The sequence below is a fragment of the Heterodontus francisci genome, chromosome 7 (assembly GCF_036365525.1).
Source record: "Heterodontus francisci isolate sHetFra1 chromosome 7, sHetFra1.hap1, whole genome shotgun sequence".
Taxonomy (NCBI): Eukaryota; Metazoa; Chordata; class Chondrichthyes; order Heterodontiformes; family Heterodontidae; genus Heterodontus; species Heterodontus francisci.
In genome coordinates, this window is record NC_090377.1 from 117,285,506 (window position 1) to 117,309,904 (window position 24,399).

The 24,399-nt window shown below is 45.8% G+C and overlaps 1 protein-coding gene across 1 annotated transcript in view; it reads right to left on the reverse strand.

Moving 5' to 3' along the window:
- Positions 1-24,399, reverse strand: part of LOC137371784 (thrombospondin-type laminin G domain and EAR repeat-containing protein-like) — a 43,927-nt gene that overhangs the window by 17,959 nt on the left and 1,569 nt on the right. The window contains exons 2-7 of the mRNA XM_068034654.1: positions 22,842-23,080; positions 22,007-22,097; positions 17,682-17,838; positions 13,310-13,441; positions 5,618-5,850; positions 4,310-4,496 (exon numbers count right to left, since the gene is read on the reverse strand). Coding sequence (XP_067890755.1) covers positions 4,310-4,496; positions 5,618-5,850; positions 13,310-13,441; positions 17,682-17,838; positions 22,007-22,097; positions 22,842-23,080 — 1,039 coding nt within the window. The remainder of the gene's footprint in view (positions 1-4,309; positions 4,497-5,617; positions 5,851-13,309; positions 13,442-17,681; positions 17,839-22,006; positions 22,098-22,841; positions 23,081-24,399) is intronic.

Here is a 24,399-nt window from a genome sequence, read left to right on the forward strand (position 1 = left end):
GTGATCATAGCATGCTAGAATTTCAAATTCAGTTTGAGGGTGAGAAACTGGAGTCCCACACTAGCATTCTGGAGTTAAACAAAGGTAATTACATAGGCATGAGGACAGATTTGGCCCTAGTGGACTGGGCAGAAAAACTGAAAGGGAGGACAGCTGATGAGCAGTGGCAGATGTTTAAGGAGATATTCAATTCCTCCCAACTAAAATATATTCCAGAGAGGAAGAAAGATTGTAAGAGGGGGAAAAACATCCATGGCTAAGCAAGGAAGTTAAGGATAACATAAAGACAAAAACTAAGGCATACCATATTGCAAAGGCCAATGGCAGGCTGGAAGATTGGGAAACTTTTAAAGATCAACAAATTGTTACTAAAAAAGTAATAAAAGGAGCAAAGGTAAATTATGAATGAAAACTAGTGCAAAATATAAAAACGGATAGCAAAAGCTTCTATAAGTATATAAAAGGTAAGAGAGTATCTAAAGTGAGTTGGTGCCATGGAGGAATTAATAGAGGGGAACACAGAAATGGCAGAGACACTAAATTAGTATTTTGACTCAGTTTTCACGGTGGAGGACACTAGTACCATCCCAATAGTAACAGGTAATGCAGAGGTTATAGAAAAGGAGGAACTTAGAACAATCATCACGAGGAAAAAAGTACTGAGCAAACTATTGGGATTGAAGGCAGACAAGTCCCCAGGGCCTGATGGCCTACATCCTAGGGTCTTACAGGAAGTGGCAGCGGAGATACTGGATCCATTGGTTATAATGTTCCAAAATTCCCTGGATGTGGGAAAGGTTTCAGTGGATTGGAAAAATGCTAATATAACACCCTTATTCAAAATGGGAGGGAGGCAGAAAGTAGGAAACGATAGACCAGTTAGTTTAACATCTGCCGTTGGGAAATTGTTAGAATCCATTATAAAGGAAGTAATAACAGGACATTTAGAAAGTCAAAACGCAATCCATCAGAGTCAGCATGGTTTTATGAAGGGTAAATCGTGTTTGACTAATTTACTAGAGTTCTTCGAAGATGAAACAAGTGGATAATGGGGATCCTGTAGATGTAGTATATCTGGACTTCCAGAAGGCATTTGATAAGGTGCCGCACAAAAGGTTAATACACAAGGTAAGATCACATGGGGTTAGGGGCAATTTAATAGCTTGGAAAGAGGAATGGCTAACCAACAGAAAACAGAAAACAGAGAGTCGGGATAAATGGGTCTTTTTCTGGTTGGCAAGATGGAACTAGTGGGGTGCCACAGGGTTAGGTCCTCGGACCCCAACTATTTACAATCTATATTAATGACTTGGATGCAGGGATAGAAGGTACTATCGCCAAATTTGCAGATGACATTAAAATAGGTGGGATAGTAAGTTGCAATAAAGAAATAAGAAATTTACAAATGGAAATGGATAGATTAGATAAATGGGCCAAAATCTGGCAGATAGAGTTTAACGCGGATAAGTGTGAGGTTATCCATTATGGTCGGAAGAATAGAAAGGCAAATTATTATCTAAATGGAGAGAAACTTCAGAGTGCTTCAGTGCAGAGGGATCTGGGTGTCCACGTGAATGAATTGCAGAAAACTAGTATGCAGGTACAGCAGGTAACAAGGAAGGCAAATGAAATTTTGGCATTTATTGCTAAAGGAATAGAGTATAAAAGTAGGGAAGTGTTGCTGCAACTGTACAAAGCATTAGTGAGACTGCACCTGGAGTATTGCAAACAGTTTTGGTCCCCTTACTTGAGGAGGGATGTAGTTGCATTGGAGGTAGTTCAGAGGAGGTTCACTAGATTGATTCCAGAGATGAGGGGTTTGTCTTATGAAGAGAGATTGAGCAGTTTAGGCCTTTACTCTCTAGAGTTTAGAAGAATGAGAGGAGATCTAATTGAGGTATATAAGATGATTAAGGGGATTGACAAAGTAGACGTAGATGTAGATGTTTCCTCTTGTGGGACAATCTAGAACGAGAGGTCATAGTTTTAGAATAAGAGATAGCAGATTTAAAACAGAGATGAGGAGAAATTACTTCTCTCAAAGGTTCGTGAGTCTGTGGAATTCACTACCCCAGAGTGCGGTGGATGCCGGGACATTGAGTAAATTTAAGGAAGAGATAGACAGATTTTTAATTAGTAAAGGGTTGAAGGGTTATGGAGAACCAGCAAGAAAGTGGAGTTGAGGCCGAGATGAGATCAGCCATGATCGTATTGAATGGCGGAGCAGGCTCAAGGGGCTGAATTGCCTACTCCTGCTCCTAGATCTTATGTTCTTATGAGACATTTTACTACATGAAGATGCTATATAAATGCAAGCTGTTGTTGTGTACATCATTGTTGAAGATGGTGCCCTCGATTCGTAGCCACGCCCACCAAGAAAACAATATCTGCAAAAACAGAGCACTACAATTCTATCACAAGTGCCTAGAATGGACACCCTGAAACTCTGCCTCACAAACCCTTTCCAATACGTCAACAATGAAGATGTCAAATGGAAAGGGTAATAACAGATGACCTCACCTCTTCCAAGAGAACTCAGCGAGTCTCCCCTTCACCCTTTACTTACATTGGAGTCACAGTATTCGTGTGGATTAAATTGGACATGTATTCCCACAATCTGCACATTGGGACATCCTGAGATGGTAAAGGCACTATATAAAAGTCTTCCTTTTTTTTCTGTCTCTCAACAACACAATCCAGCATGTCCCTTCCTGATTGCTCCACGGGTCTCCAAAACTAAGAAAGAACCAGCTTAAGAGTTGCTATTACAAGCGTGGTGTTTGAACCTGCAACCTTCGCACTGAGAGTGCTACCACTAAGCCAGGGGCTGACACATAGCTAGCTTGCTCCATGGTTTTCACTCCATCAGATTCATCTTGATGGGAAACACAGGTAATTTCTTGAAAGATAATAGGCCCAAGAAGCACCCGCACATTCTATCTGGCACTTTGAACATGCAGAACAAAGCTCAATCGGCAGCCATCAAAGCAACTTGAATTTGCATCCCGGCTGCCAGGTAATTTGATCATCAGCACAGCACAGATGTGATAGGACATGCGTGGAAAGGATCTCTGCGACCTCTTGAGGGCGACCTGCACGCGATGTTCAAATCCCAACCCAATTCCTGTCAGCAAATGCTGACATTCAGTTTATATGGGTGGTCTTGGTAGGTAAGATACTGTATGTTTACCTGTTTCAACATATGCGCTCTGACTATTACAAACACTTAAGCAAACATATAATACATTGATATGTGACTGGCAGGAAAACTCTCCAAGGTGATTTTTGGCCGCTACAACAGTCAGTGGAAGAGAAATTAAACCAGGTCACTGGCTTTAGCAGTCATTAACTTGGGTAGATTTGTAGAAGAGTTAAGAAAGCTCCCTTACTGCTCAAAGCTACTGTCTGGTCCCTGAATGTGTGCGTCGTCTGAACAGGCCCTGACCATCCTGGGCCTGTGCCAAACCTTGCAGGTGTATACCTTGTTGCGTCAGTCACAACAAATCAGTCAGGTTCAACCCTGCTTCCCGCATTGCAGAAAACGAACCCTTTTTCTTATCAAAGGTTAATACAAAGAGAAGTGGCCTCCTACTGACATCAGCCTTTCCCTGTTGACTGGGGAAACAGCTCATTCTAATGTGTTCTGTAAAGCTAGGGATAAAAAGGAATATAGGAACAGGAGTGGGCCATTCAGCCCCTCGAGCCTGTACCACCACTGAATTACATCATGGCTGACCTGCATCTTAACTTCATTTACCAGGCTTGGTCCCTTACCCCTAAACACCCTTGCTGAACAAAAGTTTATCAACCACCGTTTTGAAATTTTCAACTGACATATCCCCCCCACCCCCCAGCCTCAACAGCTTTTTGGGGAGACAGTTCCAGATTTCCACTACCCTTTGTGTGAAGTGCTTCCTGACATTACCCCTGAACAGCCTGGCTCTAATTTTAAGGGTTTGCCCCCGAGTTCTGGACTCCCCCACCAGAGGAAATAGTTTCTCTCTATTTACCCTATCAAATCCTTTAATCATCCAACACCACAATTAGATCGCCCATTAATCTCCTATACTCAGGGGATTACAAGCCGAGTCTATAAACCCTATCCTCATAATTTAACCTTGTAAACCCCAGTAACATTCTGGTAAATCTTTGCTGTACCCCCTCCAAGGCCAATATATCATTCCTGTGGTGTAACCAGCCATTTATATAACTGTAACACAACTTCCAGCCCTCTTGAGATAAAGGCCAATGTGCCAATCAGGCAAGAGAAAAGGCAGCAACTAACAATACAAAATCTTCAGCAGCGTACCTTCACGGTGATTGGCTACAGCAAGGAACGTCTCCCCATTGATCTGGAAGGCCTCCCAGTCGCGGGCACTGTGGGTCGCTAATCTCTGGTACAAAACAAACTGCAGCTTCCTCCAGCTCCATCTGTAGATGACTGAATACTCCTGGTTCTGTTCATTCTTTTCAAAGTTGGCCACTGCCAGGAAGACCTAAAAAGACAGAGTATTAATACTAACAACAAGGAAGGGACCGCAGGTCTTTAAGGTCCTGGTGATGGGGATCTATGACCAGTCCTGACTCCTGTTCTCATTCCCATTCCCACAGTCAAAATGTGAATCCTGTTAAATGCTGCATTAGAAGATCTCCATGTCAAAAGGAGACTCATCAGGCAGGATTTTGTTCTGAAGATGGGGGTCCCGATGGCTGGCTGGATGGTGGGGGGGCGGTAAGACCCAACCTCGGCTCTCCAGTGCAATTACAGGGCGGGCAGGCAATTATCTGCCTGCCATCTGGGACACCCGTCCCTTTAAGGGACAAGCTTCCGTCTCCAGAGTTGCCGGCTAATCGGAAGGCCGGCAGCTGTGCAGCAATTGGCCACTCAAGGGCCTCAATTGGCCTGGGGCATGAAGGCCGTCTCGGCCTTCCCTGCCCCTGACTAATTTGGAAGGTGCCAAGAAGGCAACAGCCCCTCCGCCCACTGCCTTCTGACACAGTTTTATGGGCCTCCCCCTCCCCCCACCTCCACTCCCATCCCAAGGGGGCACATAAGATTCATCCCATCATCTGCACAACCCAACAGATCAATTCGCCTCCTTCTGTTCCCTGTTCCATGCAGAGATAGGATGTGTGCATTCATTTTAGCAAAAGTGCTATGTTTCAACACAAGGATTTGACACAGTAACAGAATTCATCCAAATCAGTTTGAATTTCCAATGCACTGCCTAAGACTGTGGTGGAGGCAGATTCAAAAAGGAGTTGTATAATTATCTGAAGAGAAAAAAATTGCAGGGCTTTAGGGAAAGGGCAGGGGAGTGGGACCAGGTGAGTTGCTCTTGCTGACAGATGGCATGAAAACAATGGGCTGAATGGCCTCCTTTTGTGCTGTAACCATTCTATGATTTCAGTAAGACCTAACTACCTCATACCGTTCACTATTATCAGATTAAAGTCATGAGAATAACCCAGTTAATGCCTTTGTGCAGAGGGCTGTAGCACAAATATGTTAAGCATCTGCAGCTGAAGTTTGTCAATGAAGACTAAACCCATTTCTTTATCCTGCTCACACCGTGTGAAATCTTAAAACTTATTATTTATCCTTTTACCACTGTACCTGAGGGCCAATGTAGAAGTGCTTCCAGGCCTGGGCTTCATATGTTGTGATGTTCTGATACGGCTCAAACTTTCCATCCAACCACTTAAAGATCGTCGAACCAGGCCGAGGCTTCTTATTGGCTGTGGCAGCAAAGAGTCCAACATTCGGGATTTCAAAGATCTCAACATCAAGTGTTTCTGAGTTGGTGACCAGATTTTGATAGTCCTCTACATAGTCTAGTCTTTCTTTAGCTGGAAAAATTAAAAACAGTGAGATGACAGATTATTAACTGAGCCAATGTTGATAGCCTTGTATCTTTCAGCCAAATAGAAGGCTAGAAATAGCACCGCAGCCTCACAGCTCCAGCGACCCGGGTTCATTTCTGGGTACTGCCTGTGTGGAGTTTGCATGTTCTCCCTGTGTCTGTGTGGGTTTCCTCCGGGTGCTCCAGTTTCCTCCCACATGCCAAAGACTTGCAGGTTGATAGGTAAATTGGCCATTATAAATTGCCCCTAGTATAGGTAGGTGGTAGGGAAATATAGGGACAGGTGGGGATGTGGTAGGAATATGGAATTAGTGTAGGATTAGTATAAATGGGTAGTTGATGGTCGGCACAGACTCGGTGGGCCGAAGGGCCTGTTTCAGTGCTGTATGACTCTAAGCCTGTAGAGTGCACAATTGGAAGATGAGGTGCTGTTCCTCAAGCTCGTGTTGATGTTCACGGAAACACTGCAGCAGGCCGAGGACAGAAATGTGCGCATGAGAGCAGGGTGGTGAATTAAAATGGCAAGCAAATGGAAGCTTGGGGTCATGCTTGTGGACTGAGCGGAGGTGTCCCACAAAGTGATCACCCAATCTGCGTTTGGCCTCCCCAATGTAGAGGCAACTGCAATGTGAGCAGTGATTACAGTATACTACATTGAAAGAAGTACAAATAAATCGCTGCTTCACCTTGAAGGAGTGTTTGCAGTCTTGGATGGTGAGAAGAGAGGAGGTAAAAGGGCAGGTATTGCACGTCCTGCGATTGCATGGAAAGTGCTGTGAGTAGAGGACAAGATGTCAGGGGTGATGGAGGAGTGGAGGGAATGGTCTCTTTGAAATGCTGGCAGGAGAAGGGGGGGGAAGATGTGTTTGGTGGATGGCTCTTTTGGCTAAAATTAGACACTTTATCTGGGGGAATTCAAAGTGAGAAAGAACGATTTGCATTTATACAACGCTTTTCATGACCTCAGGGCAGCCCAGAGCACTTTACAGCCAATGAATTTCTTTTTCAAGGGGAGTTGCTGTTGCAATGCAGGAAATGCAGTGGCCGAGTTATGCACAGCAAAATCCTAGAAACAGCAATATGTTAATGGCCAGACAATTTGTTTTCAGGACATTGGTGGAGGGATAAATATTGGCAAGGACACTGGGGAGAACTCCCCTGAGCTTCTTCAAAATAGCACCACGCGATACTTTACATCCACCCAAGAGAGGTGATGGGGGTTTCACCTGAAAGACAGCGCCTCCGACAGGGTAGCACTCCCTCAGTACTACACTGGAGCATCAGCCTGGATTAATCTGCTCAAATCTCGAGAGAGAGACTTGAAACCCACAATCTTCTGACTCACTGATTAGAGTTACCAGTGAGCCACAGCTGATGCCATTACAGCTACCTAATGCAGTCATTGTTATAACTCAGGGTTGTTGAACATACGCCCGTGGGCCAGGATCCGGCCCGGCAAAGATTTCCATCTTTCCCATGGATGTAAACTGTACCTGGGGCCGTTCCTCAACCTTCCCTGGGCTCCGTGACTGGAGATGGGAAATTTCCCATTATCATCTTCTTGCAGAGCGGCCTTTTTAAAAACATCACACTGTCAGTTTCACAGCTGACAGCTGCTAAAGCAGGAACGCATTTCCCAACTTTGACAGATTTTGGGTTTTGTGACTTTTTTTTTTAAAAGCCTGCCAGAAAACCCCAAATCTGTCAAAGTTGGGAAGCGCGTTCCTGCTTCAGCAGCTGAACGGTGAAACTCAGCACGATGGGCTTAATTTTACCCTCATTGAATGGGAGCCGTCCACCGACTGAAAAGTCGGTGGCGAACCCATCTCCGCCTGGCCTGGGGATCCGTACCACATTTTACAGTCCCCAGGCCTTTAATTGGTCTGAGGCGGGACTTCCACCTCATTGAAGCAGCAGGCCCCACCTAATGGAACTGCTGTTCCATCAGCGGGTCGGCAGCTCTTAGTCCCAGCAGCGCCACTGGGAGCAGTGGCCACTGCTGGGAATGCTACCCAGCTTTGAGAAGAAGAGGAAGATCAGTGCCGGGAAAAGATAAGTTTTTGGGGCCTCGCTGGGGGTGATCGGTCAGGCCCCAGCAAGGCAAGGGTGGTTGACTGGGGGGACGGGGTGTGTGTTGGGGGTTGGTTATGGCATCGGGGGCGGCCCTCCATCGGGCACAGGGTGCCTGATCATGAGGGCCCCCAAGCCGTCAGAGAGCTGCCTGATTTTGTCAGGTTGCTTTTCTCAGGCCCACGCCGCCCAACTGGCCAAGGGTAAAATCCCTGTGGAGGCGGGCAGAGGCCCTTAAGTGTCCGTTAACTGGCCACTTACAGGCCTTGGGCATGTGGGCCAGTTTTCACCGCCGCCGCCCCATGTAAAATGGCAGTGGAGTGGAGAGCGGGTCAGGAATGGCCCCCAAGCCTCCGACTCCATTTTATGACCCCACCCCACCCCACACCGCACCACCACCCCACCCCCCGGCCACCAATCCGCACTTTGGGCGGGGGTGTGGGGGGTTGTAAAATTCCGGCTGATGTTTTTAAATAAACTGACCAACCACAAAGCTGCTGTACTGAGCGCTCCCGCCCAGTGCAACTGTCAGAGAGAGGGGGGGAGAGAGAGGGAAAAAGAGAGGGAAAAAGAGAGAGAGGAACAGAGAGAGAGAGGAGGGAAACAAAGGGGGGGGGAGAAGAGAGAGAGAGAGGGAAAACAGAGAGAAGGGGGAACAGAGTGAGAGAGGGAAAACAGAGAAGGGGGAACAGAGTGAGAGAGGGAAAACAGAGAAGGGGGGAACAGAGTGAGGGGGGAACAGAGTGAGGGGAGATGGGGACGGGGGAGAACACAGAGAGCAAAGACGACACAGAGAGGGGGGTGGAACAACCCAGACAGCAGGGAACACAGGGAGAGACAGAGAGAAAGATCAAGATCACACCTGGCAGATGGAAATCTATCCAGAATACTCTGCCTCGCTACATCAAGTGTGCGAGCAGAGACTGACTACTTATGCAAGCAAACCAATGCCAGGTACGTCACTAAATCAGTTTACAACATAGTGAAGAGATAGTAAGTCAATAAATTAGTCTTCTCATTTAAAGCTGCTTTACAAAAATGCACATTTGGTGTTGTTTTTAATAGTAAGATAAATTTTTAAAGCCTTTATCTTTCGAAATGTGTTCACCGGTCCCCCCGCCGGGCTGAGCAAAAATCATAATGCAGCCCTCCACCCAAAGAGGTTGGACAACCCGGTTATAAATGGTTCTATTTAAAGTGGGTCTTTACTCTGTCCCTAAACAAATCTGGTCTATATGGCAATGGACTGGTACAAGCACCACACTAGTTTCTCCATGTGGCCCTAACGATCCAAACAGCTCTGAAGCAGACAGGCACTGTTCCGTCACCAAAAGCTCCCCACTTTATCCACAGATTAAAGATCTTGCTTTCGAGCCCAAGATTCCAAGCCACAATAAGAATTTCTGCTGTTTCTGCATGTATGGTGCAGTCGGAAGATTCCATCTTTACAGGCTTTTCAAAGTTAAGCCCAGTTGTAACATCTTAAGCTCCTCGGGCTGTATTCTGAAATCTTTTTAACAATCCAAAAAGTAATTATTCCCAGGCTTTGGCAGACTGCCCAATTTGTGTCAATCTCTTCACTCATTGTTAGTAATCTGCATTGACAAAGATGGGTAAATAAAGGCAGATTTGTCTTGACATGTTGCTAACCGTGTAACCTGTTTTATAAGCATGTCTATTGCCTCTTAATAGTGACTGTGGAGAGATGTGCATTGTGGTTCCTGCTGACTGTACACATGCCAGGCACAGTTCAGTTTGATGTGCAATTTGTAGCTGTACTTTTTGGAATGATTTGCATGGCATCTGTGTTAATCTGTTGAAGTTTGTCCCTTAAACCTTAAACTGTCTTTGAGTGTTCACCCTTCACCCTGTGCTTACTGACCTACACTGGCTCCTGGTCCAACATTGCATCACTTTCAAAATTCTCACCCTTGTTGTCAAGGAAATCCTATATGCCAATTGAGAAAGATTAATTTCTTCAGTTATAAACTTACATTAGATACTTATGTAAAAAACCCGACAGTAATTTTTTTAAAAACTAGGAGCCAAGATGGTGACTGCAATTTACATCTGAAATACCAGGATATTGAACTGGAGACAAAAATCTAACAAGAAGCCCAGCCAGGACAATGGTTTGCTCGAAGTGACTGAATTACCTAAAATGGCTTCATTAGCGTGGCAGTCAAGACCATCCTCGCACATTGACTTTGAAAGAGCAAATCCCCTCCAAGTGTAATCTGACATCCTGGGGCATGTGGAAGCTTGAATTTCATTAGAAGTTTCCAGAAAAACCTGAAGTAACCATGTGACTGTCTGTCCATCTTGGGGGAATTGTTACTGCTTGTCTGTGCAACTGAGTGGGCAGCAGCAGAGAAGGCTGCAGGCCTCCCCTTTCTCTCTCTCTCTTTCTCGCGCCCCAAAAACATCAAGTTTGAAAACTGTCTGCGACTGTGGACCCTCCAAGCCTACAGACTGCTACAGCCAGCAGCCAGGGGAAGAGAGCCAACTACAATTCAGCCATCAGGAAAACCCTGACCAAAGTAGGCCCACCACAAAGCGCACTTTGACCAGCGAGGACTTCAAGAATACAACTTCAGCTGGAGGACTACCGAATCATCCACTTCATAGACTGTGTACTTAGGTTCCATTTATTCTGGACTAAATTCCAACCATTTTCCCTCTGTAATTTATTTGTGTGTGTGTGATTCTCATGTGAATGTGTGCGTGAATGTGTAGCATATCTTTTAGTATTTTTTAAATCGGGGTTAGAGTGTTAAGCATAGTAAACTTACCTCTTTCCTGTTTAAACTCAAGAAAACCTGTCTGATTTGTTCTTTCACAATCACATCAAAGGTAAAAGGTAGAAGACTCACAGAGGTGGAAAGCACAACCACTGTTTAAAAGGAATAAACCCTGTTGCAGTGAAATAAGAGAAAGGGGCAAGAGGGGAGCCTGAGACTCCCTCCTCACTTGGCCGTACTATTGGGCTGAATTTTACCCCGCCCGAGTCGGGGTTCGTGGCGGTGGGGGGGGGCCGGAAAATGCCTCCGGGAGAGGCCGCTATTGGCCTCGATGCCAGGAAAGCCCAGCCCAATATTACTGGCAGCGGCGAGGCCTCGTGGAAGTCCCCCCCGTCGCTTGGCGTCGGGGGCCAGAATGTAAGTATGTTAATGGATGCTAATGAACGAATAATTACTTACCTCGTCACGCTGGCCAACCCGCCATGAAGTTATGGTCCGATCTCCGACCAGTGAGGTATGGCGGAACACTGGTAGGGATGGGATAGGAGGTAAGTTTTCAAGGTGGGGTGGGGTGAGCGGGGTCAAATGTTTTTGATTGGTCTAAGGGGTGGAGGAAGGGGTAAAGTTCATAGTTCATTAACTTTGTGGGGTGGGGGAAGGTCGGGATCACAACTTAGGTTTTGTTGTGGGTGGTGAGGGCAAGTAATAAATTTTAAGGTCATCGTGTGGGGGTGGGGGGGGGATGAGAGGGTCATGATAATTTTATTCAGTTTCTTCTAATCAGGTTTCTTTAAAAATTCAAATTACATTGAAGGGCTGGAAGCCGTTGCTGGGGATGGAAGCCCATCCCCTGCATATCATCGGTGGGGGTGAGGGGGGGGGGGTGCGGCTCATCCGCCCCGGCATGTAAATGAGCCACCACATATATCGCGGCGGTTCCGCAGAGTAATTCCACACGTGCGCCTGCCATCTTAAAGCTCACCGCCGAGATCAGCCCATTGTCTTCAAATCCCTCCATGGCTTTGCCTCTTCCCATCTCTGTAACCTCTGCAGCTCAACAACCCTTCAAGATCTCTGCATTCCTCCACTTCTGGCCTCTTGCGCATCCCCACTTCCTTTGCTCTACCACTGGCGGCTGTGCCTTCAGCTGCCGAGGCCCCAAGTTCTGGAATTCCCTCACTAAACCGCTCTGCCTCTCCATCTCTCTCTCCTCCTTTAAGATGCTCCTCAAGACCTATCTCTTTGACCAAGCACCTATCCGAATGTCTCCTTTGTGGCTCAAAGTCAAATTTTGTCTGCTAAAACTCCTGTGAAGCACGGTAGGATGTTTTACTAGGTTAAAGGTGCTATATTAATGCAAGTTGTCATTGTTGTCTGTGCTTTTAAAGAAGTGCCACAGTTCATTTAACTTGAACCGTGAACACAGAACTAGTGATTAAATTTATTGAGCCTCGATCAAAGCTTGAGAAGAGAAGTAGCTATTTTCTAATTGAGCTGTCCATGGAAAAGACCACATCAAAAACAATCAAGGTGGGATCAATTAGCTCCTTCAAATAGGAACTGGATTAAATAACATCCAAGAAAGTGACTGAAGGTTAGCGGGATAAATGGAGATAATCAAATAATCCACGAAACAGTGTATTTTCGGTCCTGTAATAGGAAAAGTCAATGTAAAAAACAACCAGCTAGAGTTGAATAGTGGAAATGTTCAAAGGGTTGAATACTTTGGCGATTTTGGGATCAGAAGATGGTTCTGTCAATCTCCTCAGGAGAGTAGATGAATAAGTTTGAGCTCATGATGGAAGGAGTGAGCATCATGACTTGAATAGCCTTTTCCTTATCGGACCATATTTACCCACTTATTTTCAACTTAATGAAGGCCTTATGAATAAAAGATATTAGTGGATTTTTGAAATATTGTTTCCAATGGTAATTCTTTTTAATATCAAAGTGCTATACTAACTGTTTCCAAAATCAAATTGAGTTAAAGATTGAGCAGAAACTTTGGGGTTACTTTCTGAACAGTCAAAGGCAGCAGGGGACCTTATTTGCCGCCAGTGCATGTGGGAAAATTGCCTTTGGGAACCTTTGATGCTCTCGACACTAACTGTATTTAAACTAGTGTTAAATGTGTCTCACTTGGTATCACTCTCACTTCTGAGTTAGGAGGTTCAAGTACCATTCTAGAAACTTAACATTAAAATCTAAGCTGCCACTCCAGTGCAGTACTGAGGGAGTGTTGCACAATTGAAGATGGGGCTTTTCAGATTGGACATTAAACAAAGGCCCCATCTGCTCTTTCAGGTAGCCATAAAAGATCCAATGGCACTATTTCGAAGAAGAGCAGGGGAGTTCTCCCTGGTGTTCCGGACAATATTTATTCCTCAATCTACATCACAGAAATAGATTATCTGGTCATTATCATATTGCTGTTAGTGGGAGCTTGCTGTGCTTAAACAGCTGCCGTGTTTCCAAAATTGCAACACTTCAGAAAAAAGCACTTTGTTGGCTGTAATGTGCCTTGAGACATCCTGAGGTTGATATAATTGTAAGTTCTTTCTTTATATATTCTACCTCACTGAGAGGTAGCACTACAATCAGTTCATCTGTACCTTAATTATATTTTTGCATTACCGTGCAAGATTGACACCCAAGTCTTGCCATCACAGGTAAACAGGCCTTTCTTGAAGACATCAAACCAGAGGCGGCCGGCTTCAGTCTCAGAGCAGGGTGGGTGGCTTCCAACTGTCACCTTCACTTCAGCTTCTGAATTCAACATAGAGGAGATCAGCAAGAGTCACGTCTACTGGGGACAAATCATCGAAACAGGGACCGTAAACTGCAATAGGTTCATGTGCACTTCGCTTTCCAGCCGGGTCAATATACATACATCTCCATCAATAACGAGAACTTGCACTCAGACATCCCAAAGGGCTGCACAGCAGCATTATCAGACTAAATGTGACACCAAGCCACATAAGGAAATATTAGGACATAGGATCAAAAGCTTGGTCAGAGAAGTGGGTCTTAAGGAGCATATTAGAGAAGAAAGAGGTGAAGAGGCAGAGCGGTTTTTTCATTTACTTTTTTAATTCATGTGATGTGGGCGTCGCTGGCAAGGCTGGCATTTATTACCCATCACTAATTGCTGTTGAGAAGGTGGTGGTGAGCGGCCATCTTGAATTGCAGCAGTCCATGTGGTGAAGGTGCTCCCACAGTGTGGTTAAGGAGGGAGTTCCAGGATTTTGACCCAGCAATGGTGAAGGAATGGTGATATATTTCCAAGTCAGGATGTCGTGTGACTTGGAGGGGAACTTGGAAGTGGTGATGTTTCCATTCACCTGCTCTCCTTGTCCTTCTAGATGGTAGAGGTTGCAGGTTTGGAAGGTGCTGTCGAAGAAGCCTTGGTGAGTTGCTGCAGTGTGAAGACGGGACTTGGTCTCCACAAGGACTGTGCAGTGGTCAGTCTTACCAGTACTGTGCTGGACAGATGCATCTGCAACAGGTAGATTGGTAAGGATGAGGTCACGTTGGTTCTCTCATCACCTGCTGCAGACCTAGTCTGGCAGCTTCAGAAATTGGCCAGCTCGGTCAGTAGTGGTGCTACTGAGCCACACTTGGTGATGGACACTGAAGTCTGCCACCCAGACTTCCCTTGGCACTTCTTCCAAATGGTGTTCAACATGGAGGAGTACTGATTCATCATCTAAGAGAGGGTAGTAGGTGGTGGTTAGCAAAGGGATTCCTTGCCCATATTTGACCCGATTGCACGAGACTTCACGATGTGATGGAGGAGTCTTGGACATTGGCTGAACGGTATGATTCTGAGTACAACTACGTCAGGCTGTTGTTTGACTAATCTGTAGGACAGCTGTCCCAATTTTGGCACAAATCCCCACGTTAGTGAGGAGGACTTTTCAGGGTTGACTGGGCAGGATGTGCCTTTGTTGTGTCTGAATCCAATGCCTAGACTGTCCGCTTTTATTCTTATTATACATTTTTGTAATGGTTTGATAGAACTGAGTGGCTTGCTAGGCCATTTCTGAGGGCAGCTAAGAGTCAACCACATTGCTGTGGATCTGGAGACACATGTAGGTCAGTTGGACTTTTAGGACAATCCAATAGCTTGATAGTCACTGGTACAGACGCTAGCTTGTTAATTCTGGTGTTATTTAATTAGCTGAATTCAAATGTAACTAACAGCCATGGTTGGATAATAGACTCACGGCTCCTAATTATTGGTCCAGGTCTCTGAACTACTAGTCCAGTAACATGACCACTATGCTACTGTACCCATATTGTAGGGAGGGTATCTCACAGCTTAGGGCCTAGATAGTTAAAGCATGACTGCCAATGATGGAACAATGAAAACTGGGGATGCACAAGAGGCCAGAATTGGAGGAGACAAGATATCTTGGATGGCTGCAGTGATGGCAAGGTTACAGAGCTGGGGAGGGGCAAGGCCACGGAGGAATTTGAAAAAATGGATCAGAATTTTAAAATTGAGGCGTTGTCAGACAGGGAGCCAATCGGATGTATCCACCGTGGCAGAACATGACATGATTCATAAATCAGTCCTCGGCTGTCCTGAAGACAATGACTCATGTTCCATGGGTGTCTCCAGCCCTCCAATTCCACACCCTAAGTGACTGCTCTTTACGTGGAATGCCTGGGCAACAATCTACATTTATATAGCACCTTAAACATTGTAAAATGCCCTGAGGTGCTATCAGAAAGGAGAAAAGGGAGTGGATGCTGAAACTTTGCAGGAGGCTGAAAGGAGATGAGAGAAAGCTTGGTTGAAGAGATTCTTTTGAGAAGCTTTTTAAAGACAGATGGAAGGTAAAGAGATAAAGGGATTTAGGAAGAGATTCCTCAAGGAGACAGCTGAAGGCTCCACCAGCAAAAATGGAGTGAAGGGAGGGGTGGGCACAGGAGTCCAGACTCGGTGGGCTAGAAGACATGAGGGGGATTGTAAGACGGTAGACATTTGTAGAGGTTGGGAGAGGTCAGGCTGTGGAGGGATTTGTCAGTGAGGACAAGAATTTTTAATTCAATTTAATGGAGAACTGCAAGCATGAGTGGACATAAAAGATAGAGTCATCCAGTCATTATGGCACAGGAGGCTGCCATTTGGCCCATCGATTTCATGCCAGCTCTCTGTACAGCAATCCAGTCATTCTCATTTCTCCACTCTATCCCCGTAGCCCTGCTACTTTATTTCCCTCAATTTCCTATCCAATTTCTTTTTGAAATCATTCATTGGCTCTGCTTCCACCACCCTCGTGGGCAGCGAGTTCCAGGTCATTACCACTCTCTTGCTCACATCCCCCCTGCATCTCTTGCCCAAAAATCTAAAATCTGTGTTCCCTAATCCTTGTATCATCAGCAAATGGGAACAGCTTAAGTTTGTCTACCTTATCCAAACCTATCATTACTTGTACACCTCTATCAAATCTTCCCTCAACCTGCTTTGCTCCAAGGAGAACAAACACAGCTTTTCCAACCTAACCTTGTAGCTAAAATCCCTCATCCCTGAAACAATTCTGTAAATTTCCTCTGCACCCTCTCAAGGACCCTCACATCCTTCCTAAAGTGTGGTGACCAGAACTGGATGCAATACTCTAGTTGTGGCCTAACCAGAGCTTTATAAAGGTTCAGCATAACTTCCCTGCTTTTGTATTCAATACCTCTATTTATGAAGCCCAAGATCTCATATGCTTTGCTAACTACTCTCTCACTATTTAAAGATCGATGCACATGAACTGCCAGGTCCCTCTGTCCCTGTACGCTCTTTAGAACGGTGCCATTAAGTCTGTATTGTAGTATTGAGAAAACTATTTCCTCAGGTGGTGGGGGGTGCGGTTGGTGGGGTGTGCGGTTGGGGGGGGGGGGGAGGGGTGGGTGGTGGGGGGAAGGAATCCAGAACATGGGGACATAACCTTAAAATTAGAGCTAGGCTGTTCAGGAGTGACATCAGGAAGCACTTCTTCACACAAAGGTTTATGGAAATCGGAAACTCTCTCCCCTAAAACGTTGTTGAGGCTGGGAGTAAATTGAAAATTTCAAAACTGAGATTGATAGATTTTTCTTAGTTAAGGGTTTAAGGCTTATGGAACTGAGGAGTTCAGGCACAGATCAGCCATGATCTAATTGAATGGTGGAGGAGGCTTGAGCTGCCTCCACTTGATCCCATACTACACAACGACAGTGCAGCCAACTACCACACAACATAGTTACACAAACAGGTTTTAGGAAGTGTTGAGAATATGATAGGTTATATAAATTATCATTTTTTAATGTTTGTAATTCTCATCCTTGCTTTCCAGTTCCTCCATGGTCTCACCTCTCTATCACTGTGACCTCCTCCAGCCCCACACACCTCTGAGAGTCCTGCACATCCCCGATTTTAATTGCTCAACCACTGGCAGCCGGGTCTTTAGCTGCCTAGGCCCTAAGGTCTGGAATTCCCTCCCTAAACCTCTCCCCTTCTCTTTCCTCCTTTAAGATGCTCCTTAAAACCTACCCCTTTAGCCAAACATTTGGTCATCTGTCCTAATATCTCCTTAGCTGACTCCATGTCAATTTTTTGTCTGATAACGCTCCAGTGACGTGCCTTTGGACATTTTACTGTGTTAAAGGTGCTATATAAATGCAAGTTGGAGTTGCTGGTGAGGAAGTATACTGCTGTTAGACACGTGCGACTGTCTCCGCAGGGAATCTACTCCTCCTGAACATTTCCTGCTGGAGTGAGCATGTGCAGACAGAGGGTGTGGACAGGGTAGAGCTTAGCTACGATGTCCATTCCCAATATTGACCACAGGGTGCAATCCTGGAAGCTGCCCTGTGTCCATGAAACGGCACTCCAGTGGAAATCATAGTCTTCAGGAGAGGAGAGAAAACCAACAGAGAAAGAGTTAACAAGATATACATTGTTAATAAAACCCTACTCGTCTCACTGCACATATACAAGGAAGCAGTGGTTGATCTGCCTTCTCTTTCTTACCGTATGGATGTTTCACTATGTTATTCTCCAATGGCTTTAGCGGGAGCTCAGTCAACATCTTTGGGACCAAGAGTGCAGCTAATCTGGGATTGGAACTGGGGCAGATTCTTCGAGTAGCGTCAGATCCCGGTAACAGCACCAGCTGTCTCAGTAACCCCTGCGGCACAACAGATGGAGCAGTTTGAGAGTCTTTATTCTTCCTGCCCCTTCCACTCCTCCCCACTTCCTCGCACTCCTTTCCTACCCACTCTCCAGGTGCATTTTATACCATTGGACAGGGACCAATCGTCCCCTTCCTCACTGGCCCTTCCGCATCCCACACCTGCCATGGAACAGGGAACTAGGACAAGAGATTTTGTTTTAATTCATTCATGGGATGTGAGCATCGCTAGCTAGTTCAGCATTTATGGCCCATCACTAATTGCCCTTGAGAAGGTGGTGGTGAATCGCTTTCTTGAACCGCTGCAGTCCATGTGGTATAGTGTAGTTAAAGAGGGAGTTCCAGGATTTTGACCCAGCGACAGTGAAGGAACGGCGCTGTAGTTCCAAGTCAGGATAGTGTGTGGCTTGGAGGGGAACTTGCAGGTGGTGGCATTCCCATGCGTCTCTTGTTCTTGCTCTTCTAGGTGGTAGAGGTTGTGGATTTGGAAGGTGTTATCAAAGGAGCCTTGGTGCATTTCTGCAGTACATCTTGTAGATGGTACACACTGCTGCCACTGTGCTCTGGTGGTGGAGGGAATAAATGTTGAAGGTGGTGGATGGGGTGCCGATCAAGCGGGTTGCTTTGTCCTGGATGGTGTTGAACGTCTTGAGTGTTGTTGGAGCTGCACTCATCCAGGCAAGTGGAGAGTATTCCATCACACTCCTGACTTGTGCCTTGTAGATGGTGAACAGGCTTTGGGGAGTCAGGAGGTGAGTTACTCGCTGCTGAATTCCCAGCCTCTGACCTGCTCTAATTATCATCTGCTTGAAGCCCCCCTACCACCCCAGGAGAATGGAGCAGTGTTAATTAACATTCAATATTAACCAGTTGTGACTGAGGGAAGAAAGCTTTGGGGTGTTAATCCTATTTATACATGTTTAAAAAATTGCTGGGGTATTTTTTCTTCAGAAAGGAGAAAGTTGAGGTTTGACCTAATAGAGGTCTTGAAATTATGAAAGGGTAGCTGCAGAGGAGACATTTGCACTTGTGGGAAGTCCAAAATTAGAGGCCATAAATGGCAGATAGTCACTAATCAATCCAAGAAGGAATTCAGGAGAAACCTCTTTACCCAGAGAGTGGTGAGAATGTGGAACTCACTATCACATGGACTGGTTGGAGCAAATATCATAAATGCATTTAAGGGGTAGCTAGGTAAGTACATGAAGTGAAAGGAATAGAAGGACGTGCTGATGCGGGAAGATGGAGTAGGGTGGGAGGACGCTGGTGTGGAGCATAAACACTGGCATGGACCAGTTGGGCCAAATGGCCTGTTTCAGTGCTGTAAATTCTATATTCACCTTGATCGCCATGTATAGTGATTTGGAAAAAGAGATTGCCCGACCTAACCTGCCTGATTTTCCTCAAAGGAATGAAAATTGGGTGAGCTTTATAAAGGAGAGTTGGCACATCATTGGCCATCTGATTAAGACAAGCATTTACTCCTTTAAGTCTTAAATGTAGCTCCCATCGGGGCAGCACAGTGGCGCAGTGGTTAGCACCGCAGCCTCGGAGCTCCAGCGACCTGGGTTCGGTTCTGGGTACTGCCTGTATGGAGGTTTGCAAGTTCTCCCTGTGAACGTGTGGGTTTCCTCCGGGTGCTCCGGTTTCCTCCCACATACCAAAGACTTGCGAGTTGATAGGTAAATTGACCATTGTACAAAACTGTCCCTAGTGTAGATAGGTGGTAGGAGAATTGAGGGAAGGTGGGGATGTGAGAGGGAAAATTGGCATTAGTGTAGGATTAGTATAAATGGGTGGTTGATGGCGGGCACGGACCCGGTGGGCCAAAGGGCCTGTTTCGCTGCTGTATCTCTCTATGACTCTAAGAAAGCACCGATCCCTCTTCCTGTATGCTCTTGCATATTTACCACTGCAGAAACAGTACACGAGCCCGCATTTAATTTACTACTTAATACGTTCAGTTTATTGACAACCCACACCCAATCTCAAACATTCACTCCCTCCACCATGATACACAGTGGCAGCAGTGTGTACCATGTACAAGATCACCATCCTGACTTGCAACTATATCACCGTTCCTTCACTGGTGCTAGGTCAAAATCCTGGAACTCCCTCCCTAACAGCACTGTTGGTGTACTGTCACCAGCGGTTCAAGAGGAAGACCTACCACCTTCTCTAGGGCAACTAGGCACAGGCAATAAATGCTGGCCTTGCCAGCAACATCATATCCCAAAAATGTTTTTTTCAAAAAGCTGCTGCCAAACATCAGGCATGGATTGGCACCAGCGAGTCTAGTGTGGTATTGGCAAGACATCAGATTATGGGAAATTCTTGAGTGCACAGCCTACATAAAAAGAATGAGCACATCCAATCCTTGGGCTTTGCTCCTCTCTCACAGAGTGAAGCATCAGTAAATCACTTTGTAATTTTTTTTGTCTCATTTGGGAGACCCCATGGGCTTTGGGACCCAGACGTCAGGGTTAAGTGGGGGTCAGAAACCTGCTCTGTGTGGGAGACAGTCAGCCGGCTGTCATTTTCCCCAAATTGGCTAATTAGTGGCCTGAGGGCAGGCTCACTGTCCAATTAAGGATGGTGGGGGGGGGGCCCCCAAAGCTGAGTGGTAATTGCAGGCCCTCCAGCACTGAAGAAGCAGCAAGCTGCCTTTCCCAGTGAGAGAGAAGTTTGCGGGGGGGGGGGGGGGGGGGGGGGGGGGGTGGCTCAAGATGGAGGCGCCCTCTCTGCAACTTTTTTTAACTTTAAAATAAAAAATGCCCTTAGCAGCGTGCCACCATTGTGGAGGGGGAACCTTTCCACAGGACAGCCCGTGGCTGCAGCTGAAGTTAGACAGGCAGGGAAGGCCTCAAAGCCTACCTGAAGCCAGGGGGCAGGCAGCTGGCCTTGTCCCCGACACCTTGGGGGACCTGGAGGCTGACTGGAAGATTCAAGTTGGCCTCTGACAATAGGGCTTAATAGGCCTTGAAAGAGCCTTAATTGGCTGCTCTCCGCTTGTGGGTGTTTAGCCCTGCTGTAACCATCCCTCACTCCCCCCTATCCCCCCCAAATCCACCGCCAGAAAAATAGTCCGGGGCTGGGATGGTGCTGGGAAACAAGCACACCAGCAGGCGGGGCCAAACTCTGTGCCACCCTCCTCCAACCTCACCCCCATTGGGGCTTAAAAATCCCATCCTGGCTATCACAGCAAGCCCTGTTCACAGGGCACATTTGTTTCAAAGATTTATTCAAAACATAAGGTTACAGAGCACATTTTACTTTTAAAGTTGAATCCAGTTTTCCTCTGGGGTGTTAATTCAAAGGAACCTAGGCTGACCAGCTTTCCTTTATCAGTGGAAGCGGATGGGATCTCCTTAGACCCAGTTCATAGTGGACAAGAAACTGGCCTCACTTGGCCTGAATTTGGCAAAATCACATAGGCAACCCAGAAGAGCTGCTGTGAGGACTGGATGGACTAGGCTGGTATAGCAGAACAAATGTAGCGAGGTTAGAGTTAAGGCAGATTGTTGGTACGGAGCAGAATGAGTCAGGCTCTATGTCTGACTTCATGTATTGGCACACAGTACGACAATCAAAAACAGCCATTTAAAGGTGATCAAAGATCTCCTGCTTCTCTCCATGTGTCTGACTCCACACTGAACTCAATACCACAAAAAACTACAGATAATCACAACCTTAAACAATTTATAAACCACAGTTAAAATATATTGAAACACTTGGAAATCGCCTATTTTAAACAATGCTCAGACTGTGTCATACTGTGGCTTGTAAAAGCAGAACTCTCCAGTGTAATGTGTGTGTGTGTGTGAAGAGTCTGTTACACTGTCCCCGTCTCTCTCTCTCTCCTGTAATGTGTCTTTGAGAAGAGTCTGAAATTTATTATCCAGCTCCCAGTCAGACAGAAAAACAGAAACTGTTGCAAATTAACATGTCAATCAACATCTGTAAAAAAAAAGACAATTTTTTTTTCAGATGCATTCCCTTGAATGAAGGTACAATTATACAACTGAAACATGACTCTCTATATAGATGCAGCCTCTGTTTTCATTCCCGATTTCCAATATTCGTCTTTTATCGATTATTTGCAATTCACAGTCAGAAAGGTTTGTCCACTATGACTTTGAAGTGAACACTTGCCCTATACACCTACCGAAAACAGTCCCTTCCATCTCCTCCTGTTCCCAATATAGAAACGAGATCTTGAAGTGTTTAAATGTTCAGGGAATGGTATGTCCAGAAACCTGTGGACAGTACAGTTCCGCTTTAGACACAGGTAAAACGTAGGAACATTCCAGAGAGAGAGAGCAGACAGGTTAAAATTTAGCAATATCCCAGAGATACTGCTCACTCTATAAATTCACCCCTATTCTTGTATAAACAAGGGAATACTAGTCTAGTCTATGCAACCTGTCCTCAGAGAATCATATAAACCTACTGCACAGAAGGAGGCCATTCAGCCCACTGTGCCTGTGCCAACACTTTGAAAGAGTTATCCAATTAGTCCCACTCCCCTGCCCTTTCCCCATAGTCCTGTTTTTCTTTCCCAATTCAAACATTTATCTAACTCTCTTTTGAAAGTTATTATTGTATCTACTTCCACTGCACCCCCTTTCAGGCAGTGCATTCCAGATCATAACAACTCGCCTTGTAAAGAAATAGCTCATCTTGTCTCTGGTTCCTTTGCCAATCTGCCTCAAATCTGTGCCCTCCGGTTACTCACTCACCACTGGAAGCGATATTTTTTTTTTAATGTACTCCACCAAAGCCCTTGAATAAACCTGCCGTTACCTTTCTCCGCTTTAAGGAGAATCCCAGCTTTTCAAGTCTCTCCAAATAATTTAACCGTTTAAAAAAAAAACGTTAACCCTGAATCTCCCGCTGTGACCTCGGCAGGAGAGCGACAGAACGCCCGATGAACCCGCATGCCAGCTGTGCCACCCCGCTACTGCAGAAGTGGCGGAGGGGAGGAGTTGAGAATTACTCACATGTCTATAGGGGGGCAGCAGTCCACAGTGAGAGACACAAAATTAGTCGTTACAGCCAGCACCAAGGTGTGCCAGCGCTGATCAGCCAGGTACAAATCTCGGAAGGTGACCCACTTCCTGTGGCTGTAGGGTTGGTCACCGTGGGCGAACTCAAGATGGAGCTTGTCAGACGAGACCCTCAGCCCCAGCAGCAGGTAGTTCGAGTTCTCCTGGAGCAAAGTGAAGATGTACTCGTTTTTCTGGAAAGCAAATGGAATTAGCTTAATGAGAAGGGAAGATTTTCAAAGAGCAGGCTAAGCCCACGAGGCATTTATGATAGATCAACCACAAGTACCGACTCACCTTCTCACCATTGTGTCAGCTGCGGCTCAGAGATTAGCACTCTCGCTCTGAGTCTTAAGGTCGTGGAGTCAAGTGCCCACTCCAGAGTATTTATGTCGCAGTAACAGGCCATTCGGCCCAATAGATCCATGCTGGTTTTCATACTCCACATGAGCCTCCTCCCACCCTACTTCATCTAACCCCCATCAACATGTCCTTCTATTCCTTTCTCACTCAAGTGTTTATTCAGCTTCTTTTTAAATTCATCGAAGCTATCTGCCTCAACTACTCCCTGTGGTAGCGAGTTCCACACTCCCACCACTCTCTGAGTAAAGATGCTTCTCCTGAATCCCCTATTGGATTTATTACTGACTATCTTATATGACGACCCCTAATTTTGGACTCTCCCACAAGTGGAAGCATCACTACATCTACCCCATCAAACCCTTTTGTAATCTTAAAGACCTCTATCAGGTCACCCCATAGTCTTCTGTTCTCTTGAGAAACGAGCCCAAGCCTGTTCAATCTTTCCTGATGGGTATAACTTTTTATGGCTTGTACCATATCCCTGTAAATCTTTTTTGCACTTTCTCCAGTGCCTCTATGTCATTTTCGTAATATGGAGACTAGAACTGTACACAGTACTCCCAGTGTGGTCTAACCAAAGTTCCACACAAGTTTAACAAAACTTCTCTATTTTCAATTCTATCGCTCTCGAACTGAACCCAAGTGCACTGTTTGCTTTTTTTTTTAATGGCCTTATTAACCAGTGTTTCTACTTTTAGTGATTTGTGCTTCTGTACCCCCAGATCTCTCTGTTCCTCGACCCCCTGTTTAGACTCTTATTTTCCAGTGAGAATGTAATCATCCCATCAAAATGTAATCACCTCACACTTATCTATTGAAATTCATTTCCCAGTTACTCAGCCATTCTGCAAGTTTATTAATGTCTTCCTGCATTTTGTTGCAGGCTTCCTCTGCATTAATCAGACTCCCCAATTTGGTGTTACCCTCAAAGTTTGAAATTGTAGCACATAATCCAGGCTACCACTCCAGTGCAGTACTGAGGGAGCAACGCACTGTCAGAGCTGCCATCTTTTGGAAGAGACATTAAATAGAGGCTCAGTCTGCTCTCTCAGGTGGATGTAAAAGATGTAAGAAGAGTGGCACAGTGGCGCAGTGGTTAGCACCACAGCCTCACAGCTCCAGCGACCCGGGTTCAGTTCTGGGTACTGCC